This window comes from Vipera ursinii, assembly GCF_947247035.1.
Source record: "Vipera ursinii genome assembly, chromosome: 3".
NCBI classification, from domain to species: domain Eukaryota; kingdom Metazoa; phylum Chordata; class Lepidosauria; order Squamata; family Viperidae; genus Vipera; species Vipera ursinii.
In genome coordinates this window covers 157,416,854-157,433,987 of record NC_139516.1, presented here as the reverse complement: position 1 = coordinate 157,433,987, position 17,134 = coordinate 157,416,854, and the positions used below count along the sequence as shown (strand labels likewise).

Sequence of the window (17,134 nt, the reverse complement as noted above, 5' to 3'; positions counted from 1 at the left end):
CAGATTATAACTCAAATAACCTTTTGCCTCATTTCCCTGGACTTTTGACTATCCTAAAGCTGGTCCAGATAATGTTTCATCCAGGGCTCTCTGCAATTTCAGTTCAATCACTTTATCTACAACTTCTCTCCTCTCTGAAGGAAAGATTGGACACAGGGGAATATATGTGGGCTAAACCTTAGTTTCCTAAAAAAAAAAGTGCCACTTGCAAAAATGGGTAGCAATTCTGGTCTGCCCATTACAATTCCTCTCCCAAGGACACATTGTTTACTTCCCTGATGCAGCTCCAATCACATCTCTGGAGGCTTTCATTAACCAGGGTAGGTGTGGGTCCAAATAAAATTAATAATAATAATAATAATAATAATAATAATAATAATAATAATAATAATAATAATAATAATAATAATAATAATAATACGGGGATATTGCAGAGGATCTTGTCCACTTCTTCAGAAGTTACAAGATCAAACTCATTTCACATAACATCGTAGTCTGAATCTCAGTCATCTCCTGACATTGGAGATGCTCAGCTGATATCAAACTCAGCTGATATCAAACTCTGAGTGAATTTTTCCTCCAAATTTTTCAGAGCAACCTTATGCAGTAGGGCCACTGTTTCCAAACTATTGATGGTGCTGCAGTTGATTTATACAGGATCACAATATAGGGGGAACCATAGGATCGCAAATTACAAACTCAAGATTGATCACAGTTTTGGCCTAGGTGTGTCATAAAAAGATTACAGGGATAGTAAGAGTGTTGAGAACTGACAAAGTTTGAGAAATTCATGCAGCTAACAGTGGATCAGAAATAATATAGTAACTAACTGTACCTAAATAGTTAATTGTCTTTCTGTTGGACAAGATGTCTTGGGTAAATATACATTCATTTGTAATGCATGATACTCCCTATCATCCTGACCTTATTACTTGTTTATTCCACTTTACAATAATTGCCTGTTTGATTGTTTACAGGCTAAACTAAAAACAAAAATAGAACCCCAGAACAAACAATGAAAGCTTAAAATGTTGGATTTGTTTATTAGCTGAAATAAATGCTAGAAGCCTACAATTTACTTTAGCTGCACACCCAGCTGCAAGTGCATTTAACTAAAGTTGGACTGTCCAGATAGCATTGCTTTCAATAGATTTAATGATTTCAGCGCACACTTAATTGACAGTGATTTCTTTCACTGATATTGTACTTGTCCTCCAAGCAGCATAAATTGTTCATTTTATTTTAACTTTATAGCAAACCTCTGGAATAAATTAGTCTGAGAGTTAGTGAGTGGCCCAAGGTCGTCCTGTAAGCTTTGTGGAAGCATCATGCTTTAAATCATGCTTTCACACAGTCCTAAGTAATACTTAGTCCATGATAGTTTGCTAATTATGAATTGTATGTGGGTAGGCTCATTGTGCTCAGACTTTTTAATTCACTGATAAGAACCAAAAGTCATTCAGTTTAGTTCACAGTATTTATCTCAACTATCATTTAAAGGATTGAATAATGAATTAGTTTGGAAATTCAGTCACAGGGATTTTGTCATTAGCAACATTGAGAGTCAGTTAGGAAAGATATATAGGTATTTAAAAAATTCAGGAGGGAGTTTAAAATAGCTAAAGGTTGGCAAGAGAAAGTTTTAAGTTTATTCCTTCCTTCTTTCCTATTGTATTTCTAGCTGAACTCTTTCAAAATTTCTCTTTCAGAAAAATAGTCACGGTGTTGAGGATGGAAATACTACCAGGTTTTTTTTTAATCATCATGGTCTTTTATAAAATATTATACATTTGACAAAAGGGCCTCCTATTTAATTATAATTTGATACAGTACTCTCATGCAAGTTTCTTGAAAATAATTCATGCCCATCATTGTTCCTAGTTAAAGAAATAAATAAGCAGCTTTCTTTAACTCTAATAGTGGAATATTTTATTAGTCTTTATTTTTAAACACTTTAAGTTCAGGGCAAAAGAAGCTGTGTAATCTATAAAAAGTGGCCTCTTAGAATATATTGGAGGCCTAATACAATATTGTACATTTTAAAGTATTGCTCTTGATCTCCTCTGTTTCAAATATTCAAATAAAAGGAGTAGGTGTAAATTAGATTAAAAAGAACAGACATTGAATACATTGATGAGCATTAACAATAGTAAGAGAAATTAACAAAGAAGAAAGGAACAGATTCTAATACCTTAGAGATGCAGAACACAAAAGAGCCTCTTGTTACTCAAGGACCAGAAAGTGAAACCATTATAAATTAGGTATTCATTAAAACACTAGATATCAAAGAACATGAAAAGCGCTACCTCTGGGTATTTACTTTCTACTAGGTTTACTGGAAGTCTGCCACATTGTAACATTATTTCTAGAGATAATGTAGGGTAAAGTTGCTGCTACAAGTAACTCGGTACAGTCTCCTTTCTCAATTCCCATTTTATCTGAACATCTGTCTGTTCCTGAACACCTCGTGGGGTCCCCGTACTGAAATAATTTATGTTCTCTTAAGGGCTGGGATCAAGTTGGTTAGTGAATATGTCATTGAGACAATTAGCACACTGATATTAAACCAGTTGCAAATGCTAAAGAGGGGCTGGAGGAATATCAAAGGAAACCTTGTCAGTTTTACTTTAATACCTGACTCTAAAACATGGCTAAAACTGATATTCTAGCTAGGGCATAAAAATGTATTTTTCTTATACAAGATTTACTTTAAGAATTTAGTTTAGTTCAGGGCTTCAATCTGGTACATGCTTAGCTCAGAATAAAGCCTATTGATTTAATGAATTCTAGTTCTAAATAAGCACACCTAGATTATGTTTATCAATGAAGCTGGTATATAGTATATAATACATGATCTTGAAAAATAATTTAGTACTAGAAATGTGCTATTTTTTTCCTGTCTAAACTATTCATGTGTTTTTGAGATTAAGAATGAAATCGGAGACACAAAATTCTCTAAAAACTATGAATGTTTGTCACTATTCTATGTTGTTGTTGTTAGTTGTGAAGTCGTGTCCAACCCAGGGACAACGTTCCTCCAGGCCTTCCTGTCCTCTATCATCTTCAGGAGTCCATTTAAGCTCATGCCTACTGCTTCAGTGACTCCATCCAGCCACCTCATTCTCTGTCGTCCCCTTCTTCTATTGCCCTCAACTTTTCCCAGCATTAGGCTCTTTTCCAATGAGTCCTTCCTTCTCATTAGACGGCCAAAGGATTTGAGTTTCAACTTCAGGATCTGGCCTTCTAAAGAGCAGTCAGGATTGATCTCCCCTAGGACTGACCGGTTTGATCACCTTGCAGTCCAAGGGACTCGCAGGAGTCTTCTCCAGCACCATAGCTCAATACTTTGGTGCTCAGCCTTTCTTATGGTCCAACTTTCACAGCCATACATTGCAACTGGGAAAACCATAGCCTTGACTATACGCACTTTTTTGACAGGGTGACGTCTCTCCTTTTTAGTATGCTGTCTAGATTTGCCATAGCTTTCCTCCCCAGGAGCAAGCATCTTTTAATTTCTTGGCTGCAGTCCCCATCTGTGGTGATCTTGGAGCCCAGGAAAATAAAATCTGTCACTACTTCCATTTCTTCCCCATCTATTTGCCAGGAATTGAGAGGGCCGGATGCCATGATCTTGGTTTTCTTAATGTTGAGTTTCAAGCCAACATTTGCACTCTCCTTCTTCACCCGCATCAAGAGGCTCTTTAGTTCTCTATCATAAAAACAAATATTTGTTTATAAATAAAATGAGGGAAAACCTACAATATCGAAGTTCTGTGTTATCATATTCAGTTGGCTGCAATAAGAATTTTCTAAGGATAGTAATTTTTCTTTATTTTTTTTGCTGTAGATTTTCAGAAGATGCTGGCTGGTTTTCAAGAAAGCTTCAAGTAAAGGGCCTCGAAGACTAGAAAAATTTCCAGATGAGAAGGCAGCATATTTCAGAAATTTTCATAAGGTAAGTATCAACTATTTTAGGCAGAAAGCTAAACCACTTTTGACACATTTGAAGTGGAAGCAACATTATTTGATGCTGTTGAAGTAGGTTCAGATAATGAAACATGATTGCCTTCTTTCCATCCTTTCTATAACCATGCACAATTAATTAATGATAAAGTTTGTAATCTATACTAATTACTGTAACTGCAGTTCAGTATACCATTTAAACACAAAATATCAGTGTGTTTAAATATCTGAAGTCATTTTCTTAAGAGGTTAACAATGAAGTTTAAACACCTGCCTGGCACTGAAAAGATTTTGAGAAAATTCATGTATAAAAGTACTATAGTTTAGATATTGGACGTTTGCTATCTATTTTCTCCATTTAGTAGATGGAAACCTTTCCATTTGTATATCATCAAAAGAACTGTAATTCATTCAATATTCTCCTTAGCCTGAGTTTACTTAGATTTCTTCTAAGGCTGAGCTACATTAATACAGTGATTTTGAGCAAGAAACAGCAAATATAATTTATATAGTATAGCAGCTCAATAGAGTTGAATGTCTGCATATTTGAGTAGATGTCTTACAGTGAGCTTCCTATGAATTAACTTTAATATATTAGTGAAAGAGCCAGACTATAACAATTTCTATATGATAGTTTTTTTCAGGGGCATGTTTCATGGTAGCTGAAAATTGTCTAGCAAAAACACTATATGATCAACCATTTAAGATAGAATGGATGAAATGCCCTCTTGGAATGAAGTTTTATAGTAACCACATAGAAAAAGGCATTTTACTCCTATGTACTACTACCTACAAACATATATATTATAATAAGCATGCCAGAGTTTTAACATATCAGACAAATTAAGGTCCTATATTCATGAACTACATTATCTTTACATTTTTCCTGGCCTTCGGAAATTATTTCCAAGAAAAAGGTAAAAATCATACAAATTTTATAGATATACAAAAATTCTATATTTTGTTTATATGTTCAACTATCATCTTCCTCCTAAAATATTTGCCTACTAAACTTGAAAGACATGGTTTGGTTTTGATGAGGGCATATATGTCACACAAATTAAAAAGTGACTCTAAGTTTATTAAATTGCATTCCTTTCTTCAACCTCTTGCTTGAATTTTGGGAAAAAAGAAAGTTGGTAGACTTCCTTAAACTCTTGTAGTGCTTAGCTTTCACTGAGAAAGAATATAACTGAGATAAGATATTTCATCAAATCCCATTTTAAAGGATTGCATAGACTTGTAACTATTACCAGGTATTTGGTAAAACTTCTTTCAAATTTTATAAAATATATTTCTTATTGTCCGGTAGAGCTGAAAAATAATCCAAATTAGCTTCAAGGACAAGTATGGGTACCACTATTAAATATAGTTCAAAGCTAGACCTTAATCTCAGCACAGTCAGTAGACATTTGTTAATTGTTATTTAATTTATACATTTAATTTATACTTCATATCCTGATTAAAAGGAGGTAGTTATTTCTCTAGAGGTTTTATTGGTGTTTTTGTTAGGTAGTAATAAATTAAGGCCATGTTTTATTGAAACTTGAGTGCTGTTTTTTCTTTAAGACGAAGCATTGGTGTTAACAGCAATATCAAGCAATGCTGTTATGCTTGATTGGCAAAGATTTTATTCTTTGCCTAAGGCAGAATAAAAATGCAGACCATTACCATGAAATATATGACAGATCTATTATTTAGGACTTCTTCCTGGCATTGTGCCCACTATAGATTACTCAGTTTGTTTAGTAGCTGGCAACCATTGTGTGCCTTAGAGTCTTTCTTTGGTCACCTGCCACTTTGGTCTTTATTCTAGGTCCTTCCTCCTGGAAATATTTGGTAGGTCTTACAGGTAATCCTCAACTTATAACTATTTATTGATGACTGTTCAAAATCGCAATGGCACTAAAAAAGGTGACTTATAATCGGTCTTCATATTTATGACCATCACAGCATCACCAAGGTCATGTGATGAAATTTGGGCATTTGGCAACTGGAATGTATTTACAATAACTATAGCATCCTGTTGCATCACCATTTGTGATCTTCCCAGCTGGCTTCTGATAAGCAAAGTCAATGAAGGAAGCTGGATTCGCTTAATGATCTATGATTCACCTTACAATTGTAATAATATGTTTAACAGCCACGGCAAAAAGGTCACACAATCAGGCATGACTTACATAACAATCCTCTTACTTAGCAATGGAAATTCTGATCTCAGTTGTGGTCCTGATTTGAGGACTACCTGGATTCTCAGGGGCCTCTTAGAAGACTATGCCATCTCACTTGGTCTGCTGCAGGCGCCTTTTCAATGGCTGTTCTATTGCCTTTCCCAATCTCTTAAAAAGAAACTTCAGCTTCGAACTGAAGGAAAAGTCCCCCCATGCCATTTTGATGGTGTTTTGTGGGAGTATCTTAACTCTGTTATAATCCCACAACTCTGTTGCATAATTCTGGTTTTGTTTACGGAACTTCATCAGCATAAGAAGGTGGGGATGTTTAAAAGCAACAGGATTTTGGAGGAAGTTGACAAGAATTCCACTCCACTCTCAGCGAGATTTCTTTCTTTCATGCAGTTCTAATTCCTGTACCCATAGAATCTGTTCTTCTATTTTTTTAAAATTCCTTGAACCTTCTCTCTTTGACATTGTTAAAACAAAGTAGGAAAGCATACAGAACATGGCTTTTAGAATTTGTTCGAACCCTTTCCATCCTTTTAGTAACACTCATCATCGGAGCTATTTGTATTGTCTTCTATGTAACAGGGTAGCGCTGCAACTGAAAATTAACCTGCCATCAGGGTTCTGCACTGTTACCACCACCTCCCCCTCCCCCTCCCTATTTTCAGATCTGAAACCTTCTGCTTGCTTCTTTTCCCATATCAAGCCTCATGAAAAGAGAGAAAGAGAGGGAGGGAGAAATAGTGGGGAAATGAGCAAATTTGTGGTTATATCTTTAGAGAAGAAATGGAAGAGAACAAATTAGTTGAGGTTTTAAGGAAAAAGAAAGAAAGTCTTTGAATTTTCAGGCCTTGGGTGGCAATGCCTAGTCAAACTTGTCTGAACTCAGAAACTAAAAAAAAGCCAACCCTGACTAGAACTTGGTTGGAAGACTACCAGCGAATTACAAGGCTAGGCTTAGAAACTGAAACAGGTTCTGTAATCTCAAGTATTGGCCAAAAAAATATTTTTGCAACAACAGATGTAACCCGTAGCTAACTTTGGCTGCTCTTAGAAGCTAAGCAGAATTGGCTGGTTGAATGGGGAACCACATAAGAATCCCATAATTGTTGGCTAACTCCACTGGCTTGGTGGAGCAGTGGGCTAATGCCTCCTTAAGTAACACCAGCTGCCTGCAATTAGTGTAGGTTCGCATCCCACCAGGCTCAAGGTTGACTCAGCCTTCCATCCTTCCGAGGTAGGTAAAATGAGGACCCAGATTGTTGGGGGCAATTAAGCTGACTTTGTAATAATGCCGCTTGGGGGGTGTATGAAAGCCCTAATAAGCAGGCATATACATAGAATGAAGGCTACTGCTAAGCTTGTAAGCCGCCCTGAGTCTTCAGAGAAGGGCGGGATATAAATGGAATTAAAATAAAAATAAAATAAAAATAAAAAATAAGCTGGGAAGTTGAAAAAAATGCTATAAAAAGAAGGCAATAGAGTGTATGGATACAGCCAGCAGAAGTTTAGGGAACCTTTATTTTTCATACAGTGTTCGAATTTTGTTTTAATGCCATGGTGATACACAATCAAATGTAGTCAGTCTTTTTTTTTTTTAATTCAGAAGCATCTGTTTTGGATGATGGAATTATTTTTTATCTAAGGATAACTAATGATAACAGCTCTTAAATCTGTTATTTTGTTTTATTTTTGCACAAAAAATTGTATAATTTGCATTTGCATTCAAATTATTAAAATGTATTGGTGTTGAAATAATTAGTGCACGCATATACCTAAAACAAGTTTATTGCATCTGGCAATTGTACTAAAAAATCTCATTGTCAACCAATATAAGTCATTTAATTTGAAATCAAGTGAAAAATTGATTTAAATTATTTTATTAAAACAAATTAATGGCAATTATTTTATAAGAAGTTGCCTCAAACAAAATGAAATTTAAATACATTGTGCATTGTGAATGTTTTCTATTGTGTTCCCTAAATACCATACTTATTCTTATCCCAAGAGACTTTGAGTATTTTTATGGTGATCAATGTACCAGGAAGATAAGGAAGAATGCTTTGGAAGCATAAGAACGTAATTGCGTTTCTAAATGTCCTACGGTCATGCAAAGGAATAGAACATTAAAGAGGAATCTGATTTGTGATGTGTGCCATGTGTTCAATTAATGTAGCTTGAAAAATAATGGCAGTTGCATATATACATATGGCATGGTGGTTTCTTCAGTCAACAAATTATGAAGCCCACCACACCTCATAGAAATACAACATGCTACTGAGGTGCTCATCTGGATATTATATAGTATGAATAATATTTACCTTAGAAGATTAGCATACTTGAACAAAACAACTGGAGTCATTTGAGATTTTATAGGCTATTTAACTCAAGCTGTCAGACTTCACACCAGGACATGACTCAATTAATTTAGAATCCTTTTTGCACACAAAAATAAAACCATATATACAACAGATGAAAGGCCATCTGCAATGCAAAAAAATGGATGTCTCTAGATCAGGCATGTCAAACTGTTGGCCTGTGGGCCAGATGCATCACAACGAAACCGCGCCCACCCCATTGCCGGCAATGGAGAAAAAGTGCAATACATCGTGTTGTGTATGGGGATTAATAAAATACAAGCAGCGGCTCGCTGTTTCCATCAGATGGCACTGTATTGTGACAGGATTGGCTGATAAGTGCCCGGCGGGAAACTCACATAAAGGGATTGGCTACCTGTGTACCTAGCCAGAGATATAAGGGGGTACAGGTAGCTCCTATTGTCCAGTCAGTACTTCCACCAATAAAGAGCTGTTATGCTGAACCCTTTGTCTTCGTATTGCCATGCGGTCAAGAACCCACTACACAATACTTCATGTGATGTCACATGACGTCACAAGTTTGACATGCCTGCTCTAGATAGTTGAATGCTCCAAACTAAATTCTAGACCAGGCCTGTACATGCAGCCTGCCAAGCACCCATGGACACAGCACAGACTTTAAAAAAAAAGTAATAAAATCACCACCACTGCCCTGAAAGTCATGTTTCCTAGTGCCTCCATGTCTTACCATGACCAGAGGTCCAACATTGTAGATGCTCCTCTAGTCACCAAATCGTTGATTAGCCCACTAGCATTCCTTTGCAGACCACAAAGATTTTTAATTTATCAGTGTGGGACTTTCCCTTCTACAAGTTGCGCAGATCTCTTCTAGATTTTCCTCTTGCCTTTCTGAGTTAACTCCTTGGTCTGTCAGTGAGCAAGAATTAACTTTGTAGGGAAGCATATTATCATTTGATATTTAACATATGTTCTAACTTTAGTTCAAGCTATTGCACCATTGCACTCATTTCACATGCTAGTAAAGTTATGCTTAAAATCCTACAAGCTAGACTCCAGCAGTATGTGGATCAAGAATTACCAGAAGTACAGACAGGATTTCGAATAGGCAGAGGAACTAGAGATCAAATTGCCAACATACGCTGGATCATGGAGAAAGCTAGGGAATGCCAGAAAAACATCTACTTCTGCTTCATTGACTATGCTAAAGCCTTTGATTGTGTGGATCACAACAAACTGTGGCAAATTCTTAAAGAGATGGGAGTACCAGACCATCTTATTTGTCTCTTGAGAAATCTACATGCGGGTCAAGAAGCAACAGTAAGAACTGGACACGGAACCACTGATTGGTTCAAAATTGGAAAAGGAGTCCGGCAAGGCTGCATACTGTCGCCCTGCCTATTTAACTTATATGCAGAGCACATCATGAGAAAGGCAGGGCTAGATGAATCAAAAGTTGGAATTAAGATTGCCGGGAGAAATATCAACAATCTAAAATATGCAGATGATACCACTCTAATGGCAGAAAGTGAAGAGGAACTAAAGAGCCTCTTGTTGCGGGTGAAGTAGGAGAGTGCAAAAGTTGGCTTGAAACTTAACATTAAGAAAACCAAGATCATGGCATCCAGCCCTCTCAATTCCTGGCAAATAGATGGGGAAGAAATGGAGGTAGTGACAGATTTTATTTTCCTGGGCTCCAAGATCACCGCAGATGGGGACTGCAGCCAAGAAATTAAAAGACGCTTGCTCCTAGGGAGGAAAGCAATGGCAAATCTAGACAGCACATCACCCTGTCAACAAAAATGCATATAGTCAAGGCTATGGTCTTCCCAGTTGCAATGTATGGCAGTGAAAGTTGGACCATAAGAAAAGCTGAGTGCCAAAGAATTGAGGCCTTTGGACTATGGTGCTGGAGAAGACTCCTGCAAGTCCCTTGGACTGCAAGGTGATCAAACCGGTCAGTCCTAGAGGAGATCAACCCTGACTGCTCTTTAGAAGGCCAGATCCTGAAGTTGAAACTCAAATCCTTTGGCCGTCTAATGATAAGGAAGGACTCACTGGAGAAGAGCCTAATGCTGGGAAAGATTGAGGGCAAGAGAAGAAGGGGACTACAGAGAATGAGGTGGCTGGATGGAGTCACTGAAGAGCTTAAATGGATTCCAGAAGATGGTAGATGACAGGAAGGCCTGGAGGAACATTGTCCATGGGGTCAAGAGGGTCGGACACGACTTCACAGCTAACAACAACAACTACCTTTATTTACCGATTATATAATATCGTATGCAATCCACATGGCGAGTTTTGGGGCAACTTACAATAGAAAAAAATACATTTTTAAAATCATAAGATTAAAAACATAAAAGCATAATTAACCAGAAATTCACACACAAAAAACATTAAAGATTACCAATAACTAAATGAAAGAGAATTTATTATAATCATAGTAAAATGTAGTTAAACAACATTCGAAGATACCAATAAAGAATTACATCAATAAGAGCAGATAAACAGTTGGTTAAAATACATTAAAAGTAGTCACAGTACATTCTTAGTATTTCTAAAAATGAATTTACAGGCTGAAAATCTCTTTGCCTGCTTGTTTCAGAATTACATTAAAATTGCATTCTTTTGTATTCATGATATTTTCCATCCTGTCAGGTCTATTGAGATTGTTTGAAGCAATAATTACAAATATGCATGTTCAGTGCATTTTAAATGCCACATGAGAAAAAACATAAGACTTAAAACTATGATACCAATTTGAAAACATTTCATCCTCAAGGGTTAAAGATAAGGGGAGGAATAGAAGTGTGGGTGATATTTTCTCATTATTAGTGAACATCAGATTTTTATAGCATCATTTGTGATAGAGGAAAATGTTCTGACACTTTTGTTTTATGGTATTTTACTTAGTTTTACCTCTATTTCATTAACCTAACAGCTGGTGAAATCATTTTTCAATGCTATCTGGATAATTTTAATGTATTATTAAAATGGTGAATATTAGTCTTTAAATAGCACTTAAACTGTACCGGGAGGTTTGATATATGAACACCTTTCTCCTTCTCTCAGGTTTTTAGAAACTGCATGGCAGTCATACATTATGTTTTGGCTTTTCCACTATGCAGTTGGCATAGAGAATGTAATTTTATTCTGTTGGCAGACTTTATGGATTAGGCAGCAATTCTGCAGTTTTGGCAGTGCTACTGGTATGTGTTTTGGGAAACAAAGTGAAATATCTTGATTTGATGATACTGCCTCATTGCCTGATGAAGCTACCAATATGCATAATTTGTGCTTATCAAGTAGATTGATTGTGTTGGCTCAAAGAGACAGTGTCATGCTTAAGTATGTTCTTAAGTAATATAAATAGTGCAGTCATTCAGAATGTGTTCTTTTCCCCCCAGCTTTGGGCACCATATAGAATTGAAGATTCAAGTGCATTTCTGCTCTGCTTTTATCAGACTGGTATTGCATAGTACAGTAAAAGAAGTGTATGGTACTAAAAACCTTTAAAACGGTTAACAAAAATAAAATGAAAGTAAAGATTAACTTATTGGAAATTTTTTTATTTTATTTTTATTTCTATAGTGCTGGACTATATCACAGAAGCAAAGAATTTGACACCTTAATGACTAATAGAGCTGTAATGATATAAGCATTCATAAAGTTGACTCTACTTGTTGGAGTGATGTAGAGTTTTAACTGTAAAAACTTGAGCAAAAATGTCTTTAAGGTGCTATAAATTAGCTGTTAAAATTCTTGTTGGTTAAGACCTCTTAAGTTCTCCTGTCAGATATCCAGGAATCAAATCAACCAGCTGCTTAGTGCTTTTAGTTTGAATTTAATTGTTTCCGAAATGACCATTTAGGAATGCTTTGCTTCTTCAAAAATATAGAAATATTTCATTGGTAGCTCTATCTAAATTCTATTTTCTAAGTTCTGAAATGCTAGTGTCATGCCCTAATCACCTTTTTCCATGTATCTATTCAGCATTTAGATTTTCAGATGCACATATCTAATATTGTATTGTGATCACTAGTTATTTTCTGTTACATATAGAAAAGATTTTGCAGACCTTGATAATAAAAAAAAGTACCAAGTTTGTTTGGGACCTTAGGAACTAATATTTGACTTTGCACTGTGGCTTTGCTTAAGAAAAATCTCATTAATTCGAGACTTTAATTGCTTTTCACGTTTGTAATAATTAAGTGAAGGTGGGAATTAACTCTTTTAAATTTGTAGCTAAACCCAATCACTACTAAAGTGACAAGAAGTCATATAGTTGCTTCTCAGAATATATGTATTACTATTCATGTTGTGATTTGTATGTGTTGATTTTATACTGTGATATGTATATGGTTTTTTGATGATGTGGATTTTAACATTGTAAGCCACCCAGAATTACCTGTGTGTGAGTTGGGAGTTTGTTTAATAAGAATAAGAATAAATCATATATTCAGCTTGTCCAAGGTCGCAAAATTGATTATAAACAACAGTACAATACAGACACCAAAATGATTCACTGGAACATCTGTAAAAATTATCATGTACCAGTAATGAAAAATTGATGGGAATGTAGAGTTAAAAGAAATAGTTGAAAATGAGCAGGTTAAAATATTAAAATATTTCTGAATACATAACATCCCAGATATAACTGTGGTTGGAAAGAAGAAAGTGATGTGGCAATACCAGGGATAGTAGAATAGAAGACAGAATTGGAGAAAATCATAAAGTATGAGAATTGAAAGTCAAAACTGAAAGATCCCACTGGTTCTTAGTGCATTGGGTGACATGCCAAAAAATCTTGGATGACACTTAGAAAATTAGTTCCTTGACAAAATTTCATCTCTTAATTGCAAAAGGCTATACTCAGATCCACACATATTCTGGGTTGACATATTACAACATCCTAGGTCCTTGAAACAACTCCATACGCAAGAAGACCAGGTAAAAAAGAACGGAAAATTTTTGGAAATAAATATATATTAGCTTAGGAGGAACATGTATTTTAAATAGTATACTGTCTTTTTATTTTTCTTTACTCTTATTCTTTTTTATTTTTTTAGTCTTATTTATTCCTTAAGAAAGTTAAAAATATTGGGATGGCTTACATGAAAAATAGACTTAAATATTTAAATGTAATTAATTTTGAGAAAATCTTAACCAGCAAACATGTCTTGAACATTGTGGGAAAAATACAAATGTTATACCCAATTGTTATCTATCAAAACAACAAGAATTGTATTAACTTAAGGTTGGCAAAAGAGAACATTATGGGAAAAAGAGGAAATCAAGTAAAGCTATTATGTGGATTATAGATCATAGAAACTAACTGTTATTGAATGTTTTTTAAATGTAAATCCAGACAACACTCTTTTTACCGAATATTGACTATGTTAAAAAATCAATAAAATATATTATAAAAAAGAACTTGCAGCTGTGACTTCACATTGTTGTGAATAGGGAACAATAACAATAATAAAGATAATACTATCAGTGATAGGCGCATTGTGTGCAACCCAAAACAACTGGAGTACCACTTAAATACCATCAGCATTAACCAAATTACCATCAGTCAATTGCAAAAAACAATTTTACTTGGAACAATTTACATCCTGCAACAATATCTTTAACAAATATTTGTTTATCTAGATCAGGGGTAGGCAACCTTGGCTCTTTTATGACTCATGGACTTCAACTCCCAGAATTCCATGCTGTCTCAGGAATTCTGGGAGTTGAAGTCCACAAGTCATAAAAGAGCCAAGGTTGCCTACGCCTGATCTAGGTCCTTGGGAAGAACTTCTAAGGTGGACAAAAATGCCAGATCCATTCTAAACATGTGGATAGCTGTGTGAACCATATCAGTAATCATATATCATATATATTCTTTTGTATATTCATTTATATTTCAATTGAATAAGGCATAGCATGAAATGCATAAAAAATAAATTGAATTGCATTGCATACATTCATGTGGTAGGTATCAACCAGAAGGATTCAAAAGAAAATGGCAGTATTGTGTTACTGATGTATGGGAATATTTAGGAATATTTAAATATTAGTGTAAATATTTAAATTAATCCTTTAATTCTAAAGATATTTTGAATATATCATTTCCATTCCACATTCCAAATTAACACTTTACTATCAACATCAAATTGTACCACCCAATTAAGATAAACAATAATTTCTAATAAGTACATGCAACTCTTTTGAGATGAAATAAAAGAGATAACAATTTTTAAAAGATATTGTTGCAAAATTTTGAATATTGAAGATCATCCAAGTATGTTGCAGTTCATGCATAAATACATTCAATTAAATAGGTTCATATAGCATTTTAAACTCAATTTTGCTCCATTTCAACAACAATTTTCATTAGGAAAAAGTAAACATTGTTTTGACTTAGAGATGCATATATAGCTGGCCTTGGGAACTCAAGTTAATTATAACAGACCACACCTGAACTATAAAAAATGTAGGTCCTGATATCAAAATGGCTACTGTGTGAAGACTGAATTTTTTTCAGAAAAAGTAAATCTTTGTACCAGTTACAACAGGTTGAATTTCATAGTTGCACACCAGACTGTTCATATTCAAAACATTTGTAGAAATGAATCCAGCAGCATCCTGGGGGCACCAAAGACAACATGATGGGCATGGCAGCATGATTGTATTCCTCTGCCCTCTATGCAACATCAACAAACTTACCAAAGGGGGAGGGGAAAAGAATAATTACTCCTTGCTTCCCCTGCAGACACCGCTGAATAAATCAGTAGTTTTCATAACACATCATGGTGTTTGTCTATAAAATATTTACAATCAGGGCTGAACAATTCAGTTGCCAAGTTACATATATCAGTTATTTCCAAAGAAAATTAACACTATGTTTTCTGCCATTAAAAATGTGTCTCACATTTTTAAACTAGCCTCACATAAATTTTTCCAAATGGCTTGGAAAATTCTTAAACATTTTGGACATTTCAGGATTGTGTAAATACTTGTTTCAAGGAAGAGAGGAAACCGTTCCCCCTCATTCTGCTTCCATTGAGATCTGATTGGTAAAAAAAAATCATTTGCTGTTTAATTCTGCTTTCCTACTTACTGTAGCTACTTCTACTATTTTCTTGGAAAAGGCATAATTCAGAGACTATATCAGTAAAATGTGAGTAGACAAACACTCCTAATTCTACTAGACTGTCCATGAAACAAAGGTTTATCAATTTATCTGTACTGTTTTCTTCTAAATTCTATTTAATAGTTTTTTTTTCTTTTGCTGATTTTTGTGAATGAGGTATTTTTGAGGCTTTAACTATTTTCAGAAGATTTCAGAAATTTTTGAGTTAATCTGAAGTAATTGAGGCTTTTGTTGATCCCTAATAGAAAATTATGATAACAACCATTTAAAAATATTCTAATGAGTTCAAAGAACTTTATCACATTATAGTTGTGGAGCTAGAAACAAATAAAGGCAAGTAAAAGGATTAAAAGAGATCAAAGTTTGAATGAAAAAAAAACACTATCCTTTCATGTACTGTGCAATTAATTTATAGATTTATAATATATTATGATAGCTTTTAACTTACTTTAATGGCCTAAAATGGTTAAGACAATCAACACAGAAAATTACTCAGTGATCCGAGGTTTAGGATTAGATAGCAAAGTATGACTTTATGTACAGTGACAACATAGTTTGTCTTAACTGTATTTCTAATCCTAGATTTCTTGGATATGTTATAAAAGACCAAATAAGTAATTTTCACAGTTATTAAAGCCCAGGGTCCCATGATTTCTAGCTTAATTAGAAGTATTTTTCCCTCTAGGATAGCAAACACATTTGATCCTAGTTTTCAAACTTATTTTTGTAGTAAATTCTTTTGGTTCAGCTTTTATAAGAAATTATAGACTAATAAACCAAGACACTTGGTTGAGCATATAGTTTGTCCCAGTGGGCCAGGAGTAGTACTACTGAATTGGAACTATAATCTCTGTTGAGGGAAGCATTTTGGTCTTATTTAACCTTATCCTTTTTTTTAGCATGTTTTTCTCAAGAATGGGAATCTATATATTAGTGAATCGTGTTTATAACTTTAATAAAAACAAGAATTATGTAATTAAATTACATGGTATGAATAGGTAACGCTTAGCATCCATTTAGTTACATTTTATCAGGAGAGACAATAACAGATGTGGCACATTCATGTATGGGCTCAAAAGTAAAAATTCCTGAAATATCAATGTAAGGGCAAATAACATGTTCAATATATACTTCATTGATTATACAGAGGCTCTCAGTTCTATGGACCATGTAAAGCTGAGGAATGCCCTTATGATAATGGGAACTGCAGAACATCCCATTGTCCTCACCTGAAACCTGTATACAGGATAGAAAGCCACAATCTGAATGAAACATCTTGACACAAATTGGTTACTTGTCAATGAATGAATGAGACAAGGATGTAGGCTGTTACGTGACTAACCTAATTAACCTATGCATCCTAAATAAATATCTTACTAGAGCAGCTATGAAGGTCTTTCATGGGAATAAGTTTAGTAAGAAACCAGAATTATATATATATATGTATATATATATGTGTATGTATATATATATATATATATATATATATATATATATATATATATATATATATA

The 17,134-nt window shown here is 34.6% G+C and overlaps 1 protein-coding gene across 1 annotated transcript in view; it reads left to right on the top strand.

The window, feature by feature from the left end:
- DOK6 (docking protein 6) overlaps window positions 1-17,134 on the top strand; it is a 209,595-nt gene that overhangs the window by 99,826 nt on the left and 92,635 nt on the right. The window contains exon 2 of the mRNA XM_083359361.1: window positions 3,848-3,955. Coding sequence (XP_083215487.1) covers window positions 3,848-3,955 — 108 coding nt within the window. The remainder of the gene's footprint in view (window positions 1-3,847; window positions 3,956-17,134) is intronic.